This window comes from Festucalex cinctus, chromosome 2, assembly GCF_051991245.1.
Source record: "Festucalex cinctus isolate MCC-2025b chromosome 2, RoL_Fcin_1.0, whole genome shotgun sequence".
Lineage (NCBI taxonomy): Eukaryota > Metazoa > Chordata > Actinopteri > Syngnathiformes > Syngnathidae > Festucalex > Festucalex cinctus.
The window spans coordinates 4,379,753-4,397,383 of record NC_135412.1 but is presented as its reverse complement, the minus strand read 5'-3'; the positions used below and the strand labels follow the sequence as shown (position 1 = coordinate 4,397,383).

The window sequence follows — 17,631 nt, the reverse complement described above, 5'->3', positions numbered from 1 at the left end:
TACATTAAAAAAAAAAAAGTTACTCAAGTACATGTAACGGAGTAAATGTAACTCGTTATAAACAACAACCAATTGACATTCCGGCTGTGTGGTCACCATCATTTGACGTCTAGCGCCACTGGTTGCTACTACTGACCCCCGAATGAAAAACATGTCCAACAATGGCGTCAACTGGAAAATTCTGAAGACCCGATCGGGCACTGTGGCCCACATCAGGGTTGTGTGAAAATGCAGTCAAGGGTGAGGGTTCTTGAGGTGCAGCTCTATAGGTCAAGCCACTGCTTTCCTCTTCCCTCTTCTGGGAGACACCGCAGTGTCGGTTACAGCAGGAAAAGACTGAAGGTCAAAGCACAGGCCTATTGTTTTCCTGCGTGTGACAGATGCCTGTCTATTTTAACTTCCTCCGTCTGAGGAAAACACACACCTGAACACAGAGGAACACAGTCAGACTGCACTATAGTCATTTTATCACCCCAGCCCATAAAACCCTTTGCAGTACAACTTCCTCCCAGAGAAGTACGTGGCCTCCATGATAAGAGAGCTGCTGTGTTCAAGACAAGGCAAAGTGAAGCCTCTTATAGCGGCTGCAGCCAAACAATTTAAACATCTTTTTCAGCAGATAAAACGAGAAAAAGCGACGAAACCCCGGAGACACTCACTTGTGCTTTTGTACACTGATTAAGGAGACTGGTGGATGCATATAATCAGCATATTATTGATAGTCTTAATGAGAAAGGCTCTGAGTCACTGAAGCCATTAGCCACCATAAGAGAGGCTTAATTGTTTTGTGTGCACGTGTCGGCGCGGCTGTGATGCTGTGCGGGCGTGCACGCCTGCCTGTGAGAGGACGGAGCTAATTAAATCCACTTCATTCGTTAGCAACTTTTTCCCTCTCTTAATTAAGAGGGTTAATTATGGGCAGAGCAGAGGTCGCGTGCGTGTCTTGCGTGCACACGCATGCTCCACACTTGAGTGGGATGCGATAGCATTTTCAAAAGGAATCATTTACTTTGTGTGATTACATGGTTTTAATTTTACTGCTTTTGATATTTGCCAGTGCAGTTCAATACAGGGGTGCAGACTGAAAATCTAGTTGTCAGAAACATATGTGAATGTGTTTTCAGTCAATACAGACAACACATAATATCACCATGAATATTCGTGAGTGTCGCCCTCATGCCATGCAGAAGTCTGTCATAGTACCCAGACTGACCTGTGAGAGGCAGCATGGTGCTACAGAACATCCAGACGGCCAGAAAATACAATGAAATAGTAGTAAACAGTAGAATATATTGTAAAGAACACTTTTGGGATGACTTCCTCTTTAAGATGATTTTTGGGCTATGTGAACATGTGACATCATTTTGATAAGATTTCCTCTGTCCATGAAACTCCTTAAAAGGGATACTTTACTTATTTCGCCATTTTTGGCAGTCAAGCATGAATATTTTGCCTATAATAAATTTGATATTTTCATTATTTTTCATGTATCTTTAAAAACACATTTTGCAACTTGCTGTCAACTGAAAGTGACATCACAAGGGCTCAGGTAACCAATCACAGCTCAGCTTGTGAATGTCACATGACCAAACCTAGAAAACAGGTGAGCTGTGATTGGTTCCCTGAGCCCTTGTGATGTCATTAGCAGTTGAGAGCAAGTTGCAAAATTTGTTTTTTTAAAGGTACTAATTGTATGTGAAAAATAATGAAAGTATCAAATGAATTATAGACAAAATATTAAGTTTTTGTTGCTATAATGGGCTAAATAAAGTATTCTTTTAAAAACATAAAAGATTCTTTTTGGATGGTCAAAGGTTTACTGCAGTCACGTCTTTTCCAACTCATGTGGGTGACACAAAGCAAACGGGCCTGCTGCAAGGGAAAAAAAAATAATGCAATATACTCGCTGTTCCCCACCGGCCTCACACTCTCCATTACTGTTGATGGCGTGTGTTCAAGCGTACAAATGTATGAACAAGCATCACGTATGCTTGTGCCTTTCAGGGTCATAACATCCTATCAGTGGGTGGAGCAAAGCGGGGGCAGGAGGGGAGGGGTTCAGTACATTTAGAATAGGGGTGTGCTCAAAAAATCGATACGGCAATATATCGTTGCGGGTCTCATTGCAATACACGTATCGATACGCAGACGTCAGAATCGATATTGCTCGTTAACTTTAAATCGGCACTTCACGTTTGCCTTTGCGGCTTCCATTGTACCTAAAAAATAAAAACCAGCTGCGTCTTTGAAGTTAATTGCCTTCAATTAATGCAAAAATAGCTCAACAGTGATTGGACACTGTGTCTTGCAAAGATAAATGAAAGCAGAGGAAGAATGTCAACATTTATTTATTTATAAACTTAACATGGCACGTGTCTCAGTGTACCAATTTTCCTATATTTTGTTTTAAAAAAAATAATAAAATAAAATAAAATGTGTCTTATGTGGGATATATATGTATCGCGATACGTATCGTATCGTGCCCCCTGTATCGTGATACGTATCGTATCGCGAGGTTGGCGGCAATACCCAGCCCTAATTTAGAACCTGTCTTCAGCATGAAAACACATTTTTATGCTCGGCTTATTGCTCTTAAAGATGTCCCCGAGTTTTGTGTATATACACACCATAACACCAAATAAATGGTGGAGAAAAAAATTAAACATTGCAGGAGGCCCATTTTGCAAACATTGTAGGAAGATTAAAGTCAGAATATTTTCTTACATTGTCTCATTAACAAACCACAAAAAAAAAAATACAGCCCCACCTCATCATTGATTCTTTTTTCCTGAAAAGCTTATGGGTTTTCTTCCCTGTGTCCCTGTCCCTGTTCTTCCGGTGTCGCTGTCATGCCTCCATGCTGGTGCATCATTAGATATTGCTTTTTACGAGCCTCTGGCGTGATGGCGATGGGAGGGGGGGCTCAGCGTTGCCCTGGCAGTAAAAAGCGACGCATCCGTCGGCTCCGCAACACAGGAGCAAACACCCCATTAAATCAGGCCTGCACATATTACGGTAATAAAAGCCGCCGCTTCGCTTTTACGGCCTTTTTAATTATGTCTATTCGTCTTCCCGGGCTCATGAGCAACAGTTCATGATGAGCACCATTTTGTGAGGACTCATCCACTGGCAGAATGCTGGAGGAGGCTGCTGGGCCAGTGTGTGTGTGTGGGGGATTACTGGGAGAAGCTAAAATATGACTGCTGTTACAAGGCATTGCGTTTTGGCTCGCAGCGTGGAACTCGTGGTGCTGCGCTTCCATTTTGCTCACGGGGTTGTCTTCCTGTTTGAGGTCTTAAAGTGAGCACACTGTGCAGACTCGATCTCTTGGAATGTTTCATTTACTTCGCAACTTTTAAGTCCCGCATGTCTCTATATAACCAGAGCCATCCCATGCAGATTGATGAAGCAATATAACCTTCCTCGGAAAACACGGCAAAGATTTTTTTTTATTTTTTTATTTTTCCACGAGGCAGGACATAACTTAAAACCCCCTTTAAACCCAACCAACTGCTAACAGTGTAAAAGCAAGGGTGTCGAACTCATGTTAGCTCAGGCCAGGGGCCACATGGAGGAAAATATTACCAAGTGGGCTGCATCGGTAAAATAACTAGTGTTGTTCCGATACCGATACTGGTATCGGCAGTGGAGCCGATACTGCTTTAAAACAGTGGTATCGGTATCGGTGACTACTCACAAGTAACATGCCGATACCATTAATTCCGATGCTAATATAGGATTTTGGATGCAGCATTTTGTGTCTTGCTCGTGCACGACATTCACTGATATGTGACATGTTCACTGAATGCCGATCTAAGATATCCTATTGGCCCTTGAAGGCTCTGAACCAATGGCAAGACAGCTTTTACATGTTGAGGAAACAAAACAAAACAAAAAACTTAGATATCGGTATGGTATCGGCCGATACTGCAAAGCTGGGTATCGTAATCGGTATCGGGGGCAAAGGGACAACACTAAAAATAACGGTATATAAACATAAAAACGATTGCCGTCAATTATACGCAGATTTTCGCTATTTGTGCGCTAGCCCTAAATTATGGAGCTCACCTGTAATCATATAGTTCCAAAAAAAATTATACAAATGGAAATGGAACGGAGTCCTGGACGTGTCAAATCAACCAGTTTTTCATATATATTGTTGCCAGAATGCATTGTGTGGCGCAGTTAATGACATAAGGACGCTAATTTTTGTCATATCTATTTGTGTTTCCAGTAATTGAATTTGTGTCATATTTAACACGTTTGTGGGTGTATGATTAAAAGAGAAGAAATAATTAAATAAACCGTAACTTTAAGTTGTGTGTAAAATAATGACATCTAGGACAATTCCCCCGTACAGGGACTGCTTGCGAAGTTACAAATTTTATATATTTTGATTGTGGCCGACTGATTAATTAGTCCGACATTGCAATTCTTTTTTTTTTTTTTAACTTTACAAAATCATCTCACGGGTCAGATTAAACCCCTTTGCGGGCCTGACCCGGTCCGCGGCCCTTATTTTTGACACCGATGGTGTAAAGGGAACCAAGCATCCACCTGTGTAGTGTATACGTTTAGCAAAAGCATCATTTACAACTGTGGACCTCAATTGGAGGATAAAAAGAACATGAGACTTCAGCACAAATACTTTATTTTCCTCAGTTAGCTAGAAAGCTTTACAGTGGGTTTGTGCAGTTTGCTGCAAATGGCAACACCCATGACAGTAAGCAGCACCAGCGCCAGCGCCGCACCCACCCTACACAGCATGGCTAAAGATCGGGAGGTATCTGAGGAGAGAGGATCAAGAGCAACATAGCTAAGAATGAACGACATTTGTGACCGGCTATGGCAAAAGGGTCCTCAGGTGCTCGCGCAAAACCCCCCCCACAATAATTCATAGGGATGTCACGATAAGGGCAATATCGTGATATTGCGACATTAAAACTGCTGCAATATCGTCGTCATGGTCACAATATTTAAAAGGAACACATTTGTTAAAAAAAATAAAATAAAAAAAATAAAAAAATCAGGTTGATTTCCATTTGTGCAGTTCTAGCACCCTCTAGTGGCTATTTTATTAGGGGGGCGGCATGGCTCACTGGTATGGTGGTCGTCTCCCAACCCAGAGGTTGTGGGTTCGATCCCAGGCCATTGTGACCACGTCGAAGTATCCTTGAGCAAGATACTGAACCCCCAATTGCTCCTGATGCTGCGTCATCAGTAGGTGAATGGGTAGTCAAAAATGTAAAGCGCTTTGAGGGCCTTGAAGGTGGAAAAGCGCTATATAAATGAAGTGCCATTTGCGCAGTTCTTGCACCCTCTAGTGGCTATTTTATTATTGCAATTTAATTTTCATTAGGGATGTTTTGGCCTTCTATGTTTAAAATTATGCTAATTGTCAAATGAAAGGGAACCTAATTTGCTTGTGAAGCGATCAATGTGCCTCAATATTGTTATTAGAGATTGTAGGTGGTTTATATGCATTGCTGTTATGTACAAAAGCACAATATTCTTTTTTTTTTTTAACAATATTGTGATCTTTTTTAAATATCGCCAACGCCTCTACAATATCGTGATAACTATCGTATCGTGACCTTCGTATCATGATATCGTATTGTGATGTTTGGATATCATTACATCCCTAATAATTGACTTAGATTCATATTGGGATTAAATTGGTATTGAATCAAATTGTGACCTATGAATCGAATTGCCAGGTACTAGGCAAACGCACACTCCTAATCGTGATTAATCAAAATTCTAAGATGTGATTAATATGATTAAAAAATGTAATCATTTGACAGCTGTATTATTTTCATACACTATTACATTTTTAACTTTTGTGCTGCTGGGAAATAAACTACAGGAGGCTATATGCGGAGAAATCTCAAAATCGACAAGTGATATCCAAACTTTCTAAAATTGTTTGTATCTCAACATTAATCCTAGCGACATGCGGACCTTTTTGCCGGAGCGGGTCGCATTTAGAACATGTCAATAATGTGGATTTATACCAGCTTGTGTGACTTCTTGCATCTGAAGAGCACAACTGGATTCTTGCCGCGACACGTTGTTCTTCTCCACTTGGATGGGGTCGAGATGAGCCGTCCCCTCCCACTGCACATGTGGAAAAACACCTGCCACTCCAAACACATCAGCACATTTAGCCAAAAGTAGAACAGGAGACGCTGCAACCTTTTCCCATGTTGCGTTTCTGTCGACATACCAGCATCCTCTCCAAGGTCTCTTTTCCACCTCTGCTCACCGCAGCCGTTTTCACAGCAGCTGCACACCTTGTTGTCTCCATCTGACACCACCCATCTGCCCCCAGGCAAACATTTATACAGCAAAAAATAAAAATCTCACAACATTGACATGTGTTGAAGATGCTGCACGCTTCAAGGATTTGCCTTTGTTAGCACTAACCTTTTGACTTCAGCTAAAAATGAACAGGCTTTGAGCTGCGAGCTGACTGGAACAGAGACCCCCGTTGCTATCAGCCGACATGTGATGTAAAGCTAAAAAGGAAGTGGAATAAAAGTGAGACACTGCACATGCTCGATGCATTCTAAACAGTGCAGAAAAAAGTCGTGCATTTTATTCCTATGGTAATCCACCACTTGCAAAAATTTAGGGATATTAGACTTGAAGGTGGAATTTTACCTGAACTTCATTTGGCCTTTTCTGAGTTTTTTGAACACACGCCCTACTCTTCAATGTTAATTATTATTATTTTTTATTTTTTTTACTTTTAACTTGTGGTTCTCTTATACAAAAGCGTATTAGGGCCACATACAAATAAATACATTTTTTTATTTATTTGAGGACAGGGTCAATATGACAAGAAAAAAAAAGTGGCAAATTTGCCACTTTTTAATATGACGAGAGAGAAAAAAAGTGGCAAATTTGCCACTTTTTAATATGATGAGAAAATATGCCGAGCAGTTTTACCCATGATCCACACGCGCAAAGCCAGTAAACTTTACAGCAGGGGGCGCTGTTGAATCAGCACCGTATTGAGAGAGCGTTTTGGCTAACTCGTTGAAGAACTACTACGCTGTGATTGGCCAACTGCTGGTCACATGACATATGGACGCCTTGTCGTTACCACGGTGTTGGTGCAATTGGCGTTTCTATTGTTATCACTTACATATTGAAATTATGCCGTGTTACTCAGCATGGCGTTGTTCACAATTACAACCAGGCAGTGGCGTTATGATGCAGGATTAGATTTAGGGTTGAATAAAGGAAGTAAAATACCACGATATGATGTAGGTGGGACTGCAGGTTTTGTGTACGTAGATCACTTTTTTTGTGTTTACGGTGTTTTGGCATGATTCTAACTCCATATTCTACTACTTGTTTACTAAAAAGAGAGGCAAAATGGCACCCATATTCCTACTTTGTTAGATACTCCTTTTGCATAGCACCTTGCCTCCTAATGGCATTGTCAAGTATCAGTACTCAAAAATACAGCAAATACTTTTACTCTGTCTGAAAGAAAACAGTATCAGTGGATCCTAACAGCCAACAATAAATGTTGTTAAATTAATACCGCTGAGTGTCAATCAAAATTGAACATTATTAAACTCAACTTTATTTATAAAGCGCTTTAAGAACAGGCGTTGCTGTATACAAAGTGCTGTACATAAACATTTGCAGTAAACAAGAATAAAGCAAACATTTTGAAGTGCGAATACAGATTTTTTTTTTTTTAACAAGTAAATACATTTTACATCAGTGAATAAATAAGAAGTGAATAAATAAAAATTAAATGTCCTCTGCATTGTATCTCAGTGTGAAGGCGGACATCGTTGTGTCTACTTGGCATTTATTTATTTATTTATTTAAATTCTCACTTAACACTGCCCAACAGTGTATTTCAAGCAAAGTTATCCCCCTTCAGGGTATTGAGGATTTCAGCCAAAACATCGTGAAAGACCAAAAGATAATAAAAGGCCGTTCCCATTAAAACACGCTTCTCAGATGACCTGAAAACGGGACTAAACGTCTGGCTTGGATCGTCTCGGGTTTCAAACTGCACAACTATGCAGCTCGCACAAGCGGCACTTACCAAATTCTTGTCATCTTGTTGGAAATTGAAGGCTTTCAACTGGAAAGCCAGTTTATTCTCACTGCTTCTCTGCATGAAGTACGACCTGGCTCCAGTCAACTTCGCATCTATTAGACACCTTAAAAGGCAAACAAGCAAGGCGCGGGATCCGCAAACACAGATGGTCACACTTTTCAAGTATTCGCTGGCAATAACCGCTGAATCGCAAGTCAAATTCGCTGCATTCGGGAATGCTTTTACAGACAAGTCAATGTTTGCACTTCTCACCCGTGATTGTTGATAAAGGTATATGCTGGTTGGGAATTTGGCGAGGCGCTCATGGTGGCCACGCAGCTGTCAACATAGACCCTCAGTGGAATATGATGGCCCTGCAGGGCCAAGGCTTCGATTTGCATCATCTCGTCCACGAAGTAGGCGCCGGTGGACCTCTGCGACTGCCACTCCTCTAATCAGTCAATCCGAATACAGAAGAGATGTCATCTTGAGGGCACTTGCACAAATCTAATAAGATCGAGATGCATCAGATACACGCGTGATCATCACACATTATCCGTCGTAATCATGTACCAAAAAGGAACAAAGCAATCAGCCCAATAAGAAGGTCAGTTTTCAATTATTTGTTTTTTTTTTATACACATTATCACCACTGTGTGTGTAAATGACTTGAAATGGATGATTGACGAATTATAAATGTGTTGATGTAGCAATTTGTTGAGAAATCATTGTGATTGTAGTTTGCACTGCATTATATGAGAAAGGTGTGACTGTTAATTTTAAACCGTATTAATTTTGATCGCAGATGATCCTTTTTAGCCGACAGTGGATGGTTACATTAAAAGGGAGCTTTTGGAGTTTGAGCAATAAACAAAACTACATGCATTAAAGTAAAGTATTTAATAAATGTTTACATATGCCGTATGTCATTTTTCCCCATTTTAAATTATGCAAATAATTGATTAGAAAAATCAGGATGAGCATGTGCAGTGGACATAAATGTTTGAGGACGTCCTCATAACATTAAATGTCGAAAAAAATTAACATAACAGGTGTGCTTTAAATTTAGCGGGCAAAATATGTTGGGGGGAAAAAAAGCTTTTTTAAGTCAGTGATTAATCATGATTAATCAAAATTCTAAGATGTGATTAATCCGATTAAAAAATGTAATCATTTGACAGCTCTAATTATCCTTCACATGTAGCTAAGTTAGCCAAAATACATTACTTAATGTCAATTATATTATTTTACATTGTCTATTCCCAGTATTAAAAATCAGTAAATTCTTGCTGAAATGATCAAATTCTGGAGGTGTAAACTTATTTAGTTATTTTCAGCAGCAAAAAGTAGCCTACATATTTTGTCTATAATAAATTTGATAACGTAATTATTTGTTTTATGGACAATTCCTACTAGGGGTGTTAAAAAAAAATCGATTCAGCGATATATCGCGATACTACATCGCGCGAATCGATTCAATAAAAAAAAAAAAAATCGTTTTTTTTTTTTTTTTAAGAGCTCAGAATTGTTCATTCGGTAGTCTTACCGATTCAACGTCTTATCATTGCCTTTTTTTTTTTTTTTTTTTTGTGTGTGAATCGATTTTTAAACTTCCATTTTTAATGGAAAAATATTCAACAAAACGTCTGACTTCGGGTTAGGATTCACACCTTGAGCATGGAAGAATGTTATGAACGGAACATTAAGCCTTAATATTTTATTTTAATGCTGTTCAAACATGAAACAGATTACAACCTCTATAAGACTGAAATTTCAGATAAATAAATAATACATTTTCATATAAATCTTACACTCTACAAGCTTACTGATTAGTATTTTCTAAATTTGAATGAAAAAAAATCGCAACAATCGACTTATAAATTCGTATCGGGATTAATCGGTATCGAATCGAATCGTGACCTGTGAATCGTGATACGAATCGAATCGTCAGGTACTAGGCAATTCACACCCCTAATTCCTACAGTTAAATACATTTTGCCACTTTCTGTCAACTGAAAATGACATCATTGGCTCAGCAACAATCACAGGGTTTGGTCATGTGACATTCGCAGGCGGAGCCTCAATTGGTCGTTACCTGAGCCCATGATGTCATTTTCAGTCGGCAGCAAGTAACTAAATGGGTTCTTAAAAAGGTTTTAACTGTACATTAAAAAAAAAAAATACTCAAGCTATCAAATTAATTATAGACAAAATATTAACTTTTATTGCTGAAAATGGCTAAATAAGTAAAATAATGTTAGCTTGTACTTTATTTTATGATGACATCCATAGCAATGAAAAGGAATTTCAAGAGTTAGCATATGCTTGAACAAATACAAGCGTGCATGTATTTACAGAAATTCAATACAAATTAGAAAATTAAATTAGTACATGGCACAAAAAGGCAAAAAGGGAAATGGCTGGCAGTGTGCATACTGAGCATATGTGAAGCTTTGTGAACAGTTCTAAAATATTTGATTTAATTAAACAGTAGCCTAATGTATTACTAAAGTATTGTTTCTTTTTCATCATTAAGCTTACTTAATTTTGTTTGCCTAGGACGTGTAGATCCTCAGATATTCAAATGAAAAAAGAAAAAACAATTCTCAGTATGATGCTGTGTAGTCGTACACCACTGGAAACTGCAACCACAATAATAAACATTGTTGAATCGTCTCTGACAGTTCCAATCAAAACTGAAAGCGAATACATCCAGGTGATAACTTTAATAGGATCGTAACGTCAATATTTGGTCAGGACCCGGCCTTGAGTGGCAGCCCACCCGAGTGAATAATAGCTAGCTAGCCATCTGGCTGCAATTCAACACCGTTTTCTTTTTCAGGCTTTGTTGTTTTGCTCACCTGTCATGAGCCTCAGGGAGAAGTGGAGCTGCTGCTCTGTTAACAGGCTGGACGCAAAGTCCTGCCAATGAGGCGTAATGGCATCGCCGCTCACATGGTGCCTCCTTTGACAGTTAGGGCAAAATGTGAGCTCTTTTCCAGGCAGCATTTTGGATTTGTTATATGAATGTGTGGATGGTGCCAAATGAAATGTTTACCTTGGATAGTGGCATTCAATTAGCACCTCGGAAGGGTTAGTCTTGAAAATTAAGGTGCTGCCAACTGGCGTTGGAGAGTAGGTGAGTGAAAAGGTGTAGACCAGGGTTTCATCTGTCATCTAATGAAGAGGAGTAGCGGTGAACAGAACAGGAAGTGAAGCGTCCAAAAATAAAAACTTGCCTTCTTCGTGCTGCCGCAGTCGTGCAGCTCTGCCCGGAAACGTAGCATGTGGTCGTCTACATGCAGCAGCCTGCAGTCTCCTAAGGTCAGATCACTCGGACGGATCAGCTGACCGTTTCCTAGAAGAGTAAAGAGGAAAAAGTCAGGCACCATTTACTTGGGTCCCTAAGGTGACATGGTAGGGGAAAAAAAAAAAAAAGCGCAAAGATTGCGTGCCCTCGCAAAAAAACTGCGTTCTCCCGCAAAGATTGCGGTCGCCTTAGGTGCGCCGGAAACACTTCCGGGTCATCTTTCCTGTGACCAAAAGCGACGTGTAAACAAAGCAGTGGGAAAATACATGCTCCATCCTAGTCGCTTTGGGAAAGATTTCCCACTGCTTTGTTTCATGTTTACAAACGTTCCGTCTTCGTCGCTTTTGGTCACATGGAAGATGACCCGGAAGTGTTTACGGCGCAGCTAGGGTGACAGGGTAGGCGAAAAAAACAACTTCGCGTTCCCTCGCAAAGAACGTAGAAAGATGTTTTGCGAGGAAACGCAAAGTTTTTTTTTCTTCGTTTTTTTATCTACCATATCACCTTCGGGGTTTCGTAATTTTTTGTTCTTCCTTAGTCAATAACACTCAAATCAAGTGTAGCTTTCCTAATGCGTGGCTATAAAGACAGTGGCATTTCTCAGATTAACAGAGTTTAAAAAAAAAGAAAAAGAAAAAAAAAAGAAAAAAAAAAAAGGGAGGAAACCTATTGATCGTCAAGGCTTGATGGCTGTGCCATTTGCGGTAATCAGCACAAAATGTCCTGTCATCACTGTTCCAATTCGAGCCTGGCTCAGAATATGTAGTGAGGATGCCTCCGCCACTCATCTTCAAGTAAAACAAATTAAAAATAAATAAAGAAATTAATTAATTTTTTAATATTAATATTAATAATAACAACAACAACAACAACAACAACAACTGAAGTTGAGTACAAGCATACTGATAATCTTATTTGAGCAAGATTAACTTGGGGGATGTTATTTTTGTTTTCCTCCTAGATCTACACACAAAAAACCACCCAGACAACAATGTGTGCGAAAACACAAGTCAACCCATAAATGGAACGACAGCTTAAGCTCACGTTGTTGCCGGACACAAAGAGGAGCAACTGCTACTTCAAAGGTCCCCCCTTCCCCACTCACTCACACAAGCTTACATGATCTCCCAGGCGGGGAAGCCAACCGGCACCGAAGGCAAGTGACGGTTCCACTTCCCCACCTGGAGTCCTGCTGCTTCAAAAGTCATTGACCACAATACAAACAAGTTTATTGCCGTAGTAAACAAGTTATCAGGAAAGCTTTTTTCTCCTGCTAATCTTTGTATGTTACAGCAGCTTGTGGCACAATCTTGCCCCTCAGAGATCAATCTTGGTACTACGCCAGAAATCTGGATTAGGGAGGAGACGCAAATGCAGCAGGAGTGTGTTCCCCCCCACCAAAATAGATAAATCATGTACCTAAGAAGTTCTGCTTGACCTCTATGATGACCTCTCCCTCGCCACATTGCACCGCCAGGCTGTCAGCTGGCACGGGCACCCTCTGCTCAAAGTCAACCACCATCTAAAACACCATTCAAAGTCATGCAAATGTCACTTTTTGGAAGCAGCGGGAAGGGAAATGTTATTGCTTGAAATACCTTTGGATCCGCCTCAGCGGGCGGGTCAAGATCTGGGCCTGGAATTATAGTCCTTAAAATGTCATCTTGGACCGAGGGCTGCGGCTCTGTGGCCTCCTGCGTTTGCAGGCTTTTCGCATGATCTTCAACAGCAGGCCTCCTCAGCTGATAGATCCGCAGCCGTTGGCTGGCAGGGTACAGTCCGCGTTTGCTCTGCTCTGTCCTGTTTGACTGGAGATCTGTTGTCTTTGGCTGTGTGGGCGGCCGTGTCCATGTCCATACACTTTGGTTTGGGATGCTAGTGGTGTTGAAGCTATTTAAAGCAGCACAAAAACTTCCACCTGACAAAAGGAGCCCAAACAAAACGCCCCATAACCCCATTACAACAATCACACAAAAACAGGGGTTTGGGGTGCTTTAAGGGAGCAGCACTGCATTTCTCTTTTGCACCAAATGAAAGATATGATAGTTTGGCTCAGGCTCCGCCCACACTTAATGACTTGATTGCATTCCAGCCTGCCTTTGAGGCTTTTCCCATCCAGCATTTCTTTTTACCAAATACAATTGCAAATCAGATGTTTGGCTGTGCAGTCTAGAGGTCACATATTTGAATCGTGCAGGCATGCTCCAAAAGCGGATGAGTTCTTAAGGGAAACTACAAAAAAAGTACATTCGATAATAGCCTCTAAGGTGAATTAAACTCTCACAACAGAAATCAGGTTAAGCCAATGAACATGTTCACAAAGCAATGAGCTTTTTCGTGGTCAGTCTTCAGCCCTGGTGAAAACAAAAACTATAATAATAATAATAATACTTAAAACAAGTGCTCACATATATTATGGTAGTATCCTTTATCTTGGCTGACAGAAAGCAGGAGCTGGACCCTGAAACTATGCCTCAATCACAAATTTAGGAAGAAGAAGAAGAAAAAAAAAACTGTTAACACCACGACCCCCCCCCCCCCCCCCACACACACACAATATCGTGATAATATCTTATCGTGATGTTTGGATATCGTTACATCCCTACAACTGAGATGGATAAAACGGGTGGATTTTTCTTTTTAATACATATTCCACAAACACAATATGAATCAATAATTTGTGTATTATACTGCTTCTAAGTAATATTCCCCGCAGATGAATTTTCTCTTTCCGATGCCCAAACAGAGGCTGCTGTTGTCAGGAAGTAGCTTTTATGTAATGCTGATCAGTGGCAAGACAAAGAAACAAGGTGTGTCCGCGTGCGTGTGCGCATGCGTGTGTGTGTGTGTGTGTGTGTGGGGGGGGCTTTATGGACTGAGATCAGACCATCCCTGCCAGTCAGGCCTCCCCTGCACGTCTCTAACTCATTTAAGCTACCACTAATTTGTTCCCTGGAGGAGAAGCCACCAATTCCATATACACAAAGTAAAATCCCATCCTCGTCTGCTTCCTGGAGTCTTGACACATGTGCACGACAGAATGACCAGAACAGGTCGTACGGCATTGTCAACCGATGCTGCATGCACATAAAACGGCAAGGACATATAAGCAAAGCATCTTGGCGAGCAGCACAGCATACGGGCGGACGACTGTAATGGAGACTCATTAAAAGCATGTTGTGGGCAAAGGATTATTTTGATCAGGGGTGTCAAACTCATGTTCGCTCAGGGGCCGCATGGAGGAAAATATATTACCAAGTGGGCCGCATCAGTAAAATAACTAGTGTTGTTCCGATACCGATACTGGTATCGGCAGAGGTGCCGATACAGCTTTAAACAGTGGTATCGGTATCGGTGACTACTCACAAGTAACATGCCGATACCATTAATTCCAACGCTAATATAGGATTTTGGATGCAGCATCTTGTGTCTTGCTTATGCACGACATTCACTGGTATGTGACATGTTCACTGCATGCCGATCTAAGATATCCGATTGGTCCTTGAATGCTCTGAACCAATGGCAGGACAGCTTTTTCATGTTGAGGAAAAAAAAACCTTAAGTATCGGTATGGTATCGGTATCGGAGGATACGGCAAAGCTGGGTATCGGTATCGGTATCGGGACCCAAAAAAGGTATTGGAACAGCACTAAAAAAAACCTTAAGTATCGGTATGGTATCGCCCGATACTGCAAAGCTGGGTATCGGTATCGGGAGCCAAAAAACGGTATCGGAACAACACTAAAAATAACGGTATATAACTTAAAAACGATTAACGTCATTTATACACAGATTTGTGGACCAGCCCTAAATTACGGAGCTCAACTGTCATCATGTTGCTCCGAAGAATAACACAAATGCAAACGGAACGGGGCGACACTTTGCCGGTATACGTTCCGGACATGTTTTGCATATATATTGTTCCCAGAATGCTTTGTATGGCGCAGTTAATGAAAAGGACAAAATCACCACCAGACATTAAGAGAAGCCCAGAGCTGTAAATTGAGAAGTAGTTTGTTTGTTTAAATCCTGCATTTAAAAAGTGCATTTTCCTGAGTGAAACCGGCAGACCGGGCCTTTAAAACAAACCGTAACTTTAAGCTGTATGTAAAATAATGACGACCCCCGTTCAAGTTGAATTGCTCATATGAGGACTGTTTGTGAAATCACAAATTGTATATATTTTGATTGTGGCCGGTTGATTAATTCGTCTGATGTTACAATTATTATTATTTTTTTTAACTTTACAAAATCATCTCGAGGGCTGGATTAAACCGCATTGCGGGCCTGATCCGGCCCGCGGGCCGTATGTTTGACACTTCTGATTTAGACACTGCTGTGGCGTTTTGTCAGCTCGGGCGGGGCACCGAAGAGATGTGCGGCGGGATATTTGTGAAGAAGACTCTTTTTGTGCGACGCTGGCAGCACTTTCGTGCTGTCTGGGTGTTTTTGGCAAATCGTCTGCCATAAGTCGAAGATGGAATATGTGCTCAGAGCAAAAATACACATGGACATCCGCACACACCTACCCCACAAACATGCGCCCACACAGGCACCGTCCATTCCACAAAGACACACACGCTAATGGACCGATATTAAAGACATGCATCACACCGCGTCGCCCACGACCACACACGGAGGCGAGAAGCACGTTGCTTACAGGCACACACTAATGGGATTTCCGTGCACAGCTGTATCACTGAGCAGAGAGACTGCGGCTGTGGGCGGAGCCCCAAAACTTTTTCCAGCCAGTTTTATCACATCACTCGTGACATTTCTCGTGAAAGAATAGTGTGATTTCAATGACAATGTAAAGGTCTTCAGTGGCGGATGAATGACAGGTGACACTGAGGAACAATGTGGCAGGGGAATCGACCTTTAACCTTCGCCCAGCTTCAAACTGTCTCCCAAGGGGTCAACTCTGCTGTTATTTGATATGAATTTCACACATATGGGTGAGAATATATTGGATTTATTCAACTTTTTTGTTGTTCATTAGGTGCTAGACCCCCCCCCCCCCCCCCCCCCACCGACTTCCAATCAAATTCAACTAACTGTGTGTTAAAGCAATATGTAGCAATTTGGCCAAAAATATCTTTACAATAACCTTCTTATTTGACCATTTCTGACTCAAACATCTTCTAATTAGCAGATTATCATCGTAGTTGTTCACAATGGGTACTCCTCGGTAGGGATGTAACGATAAGTGCAATATCGCGATATGGTGATATTAAAACTGCCACAATATCGTCGTCGTCATGTTCACAATATTTAAAAGGAACACATCTGTTAAAAAAAAAAAAAAAGTCAGGTTGATTTCAATTTGTGCAGTCCTAGTACCCTCTAGAGGCTAGTTTATTATTGCAATTTCATTTTCATTAGGGATGTTTTGGCCTTCTATGTTTAAAATCTGTGCTAATTGTCAGATGAAAGGGAACCCATTTTTTTATTTTATTTATTTATTTTTATTTTTTTACAATATTATGATCTTTTTTTGCCAACCCCTTCACAATATCGTGGTAATTATCGTATCGTGACCTTCATATCGTGATTATTACATATTGTGATGTTTGCATATTGTTACATCCCTACTCAGACTGGATTCGGGTTCAAATTTCTCGCCCTCTATCTGCGGCTGTGATGTCATGTGTGTTGTGTACGTAAGAAGGGAGTGTGCATTTTCATTTTTTTTCAGCCACACATGGCAGCAGCGATTCAAAATTCAATTTTCTGTATTGGGCAGCTTTAAGAGTAATAAGGAAAAAAAAAAAAATCTTCCAATCTGCTTTGGTTAAATGTTTCCTTCCAAGCTATCATCAATTCAGAACATTAACATAATATGTGCTATAAATGCTTTTAACTTAAGTGGCTTTAGGGTCATTTTAATACGGGTGGCCCCACTGGGAATCGAACATATTGCAAGCAGTTTCACTCTCGACCTCAGCAACATGGCTTTATTCGACACGTTTACGTCCCCTTTGCGTGTTTGAGGACGTAATGCCGCTGTGTAGATGCACACCATGAAAACAAGTCTTCCATGGATTTACAGCAGTGCTTCTCAATAATTTTTTGTTCCCCAAGGAACAAGAAAATGTTTAAGACCCCCGAGCTCTCGCTGACTATAGTCTAGAAGAGACTGTAAATTTTAACAAAGGTTCCTTGCACATACTGTAGAGTTAATTTTATCAGCCATTTTTCAGCCAAAATTGAGTCTCAGTTTTAGTCCAGTTTCAATCACACTTGTACGTTTTTA

The 17,631-nt window shown here is 40.7% G+C and overlaps 1 protein-coding gene across 2 annotated transcripts; it reads right to left on the bottom strand.

Moving 5' to 3' along the window:
* Window positions 1-4,634: 4,634 nt before the first annotated feature.
* Window positions 4,635-13,461, bottom strand: LOC144013452 (zona pellucida sperm-binding protein 3-like). 2 transcript variants are annotated; one of them, XM_077512353.1, is made up of 11 exons: window positions 12,977-13,461; window positions 12,798-12,900; window positions 11,308-11,426; window positions 11,127-11,245; window positions 10,930-11,033; window positions 8,342-8,519; window positions 8,075-8,192; window positions 6,427-6,518; window positions 6,227-6,321; window positions 6,015-6,143; window positions 4,635-4,787 (listed from the first exon to the last, which is right to left on the bottom strand). In XM_077512353.1, the coding sequence occupies exons 1-11, from the start codon at window positions 13,334-13,336 to the stop codon at window positions 4,663-4,665; spliced, it is 1,542 nt and encodes a 513-aa protein (XP_077368479.1). In that variant the 5' UTR covers window positions 13,337-13,461; the 3' UTR covers window positions 4,635-4,662. The 2 variants fall into 2 exon arrangements, with proteins under 2 accessions (XP_077368479.1, XP_077368480.1); XM_077512354.1 differs by having other exon boundaries at window positions 6,015-6,137; window positions 12,977-13,460.
* Between the last annotated feature and the right edge of the window lie 4,170 nt (window positions 13,462-17,631).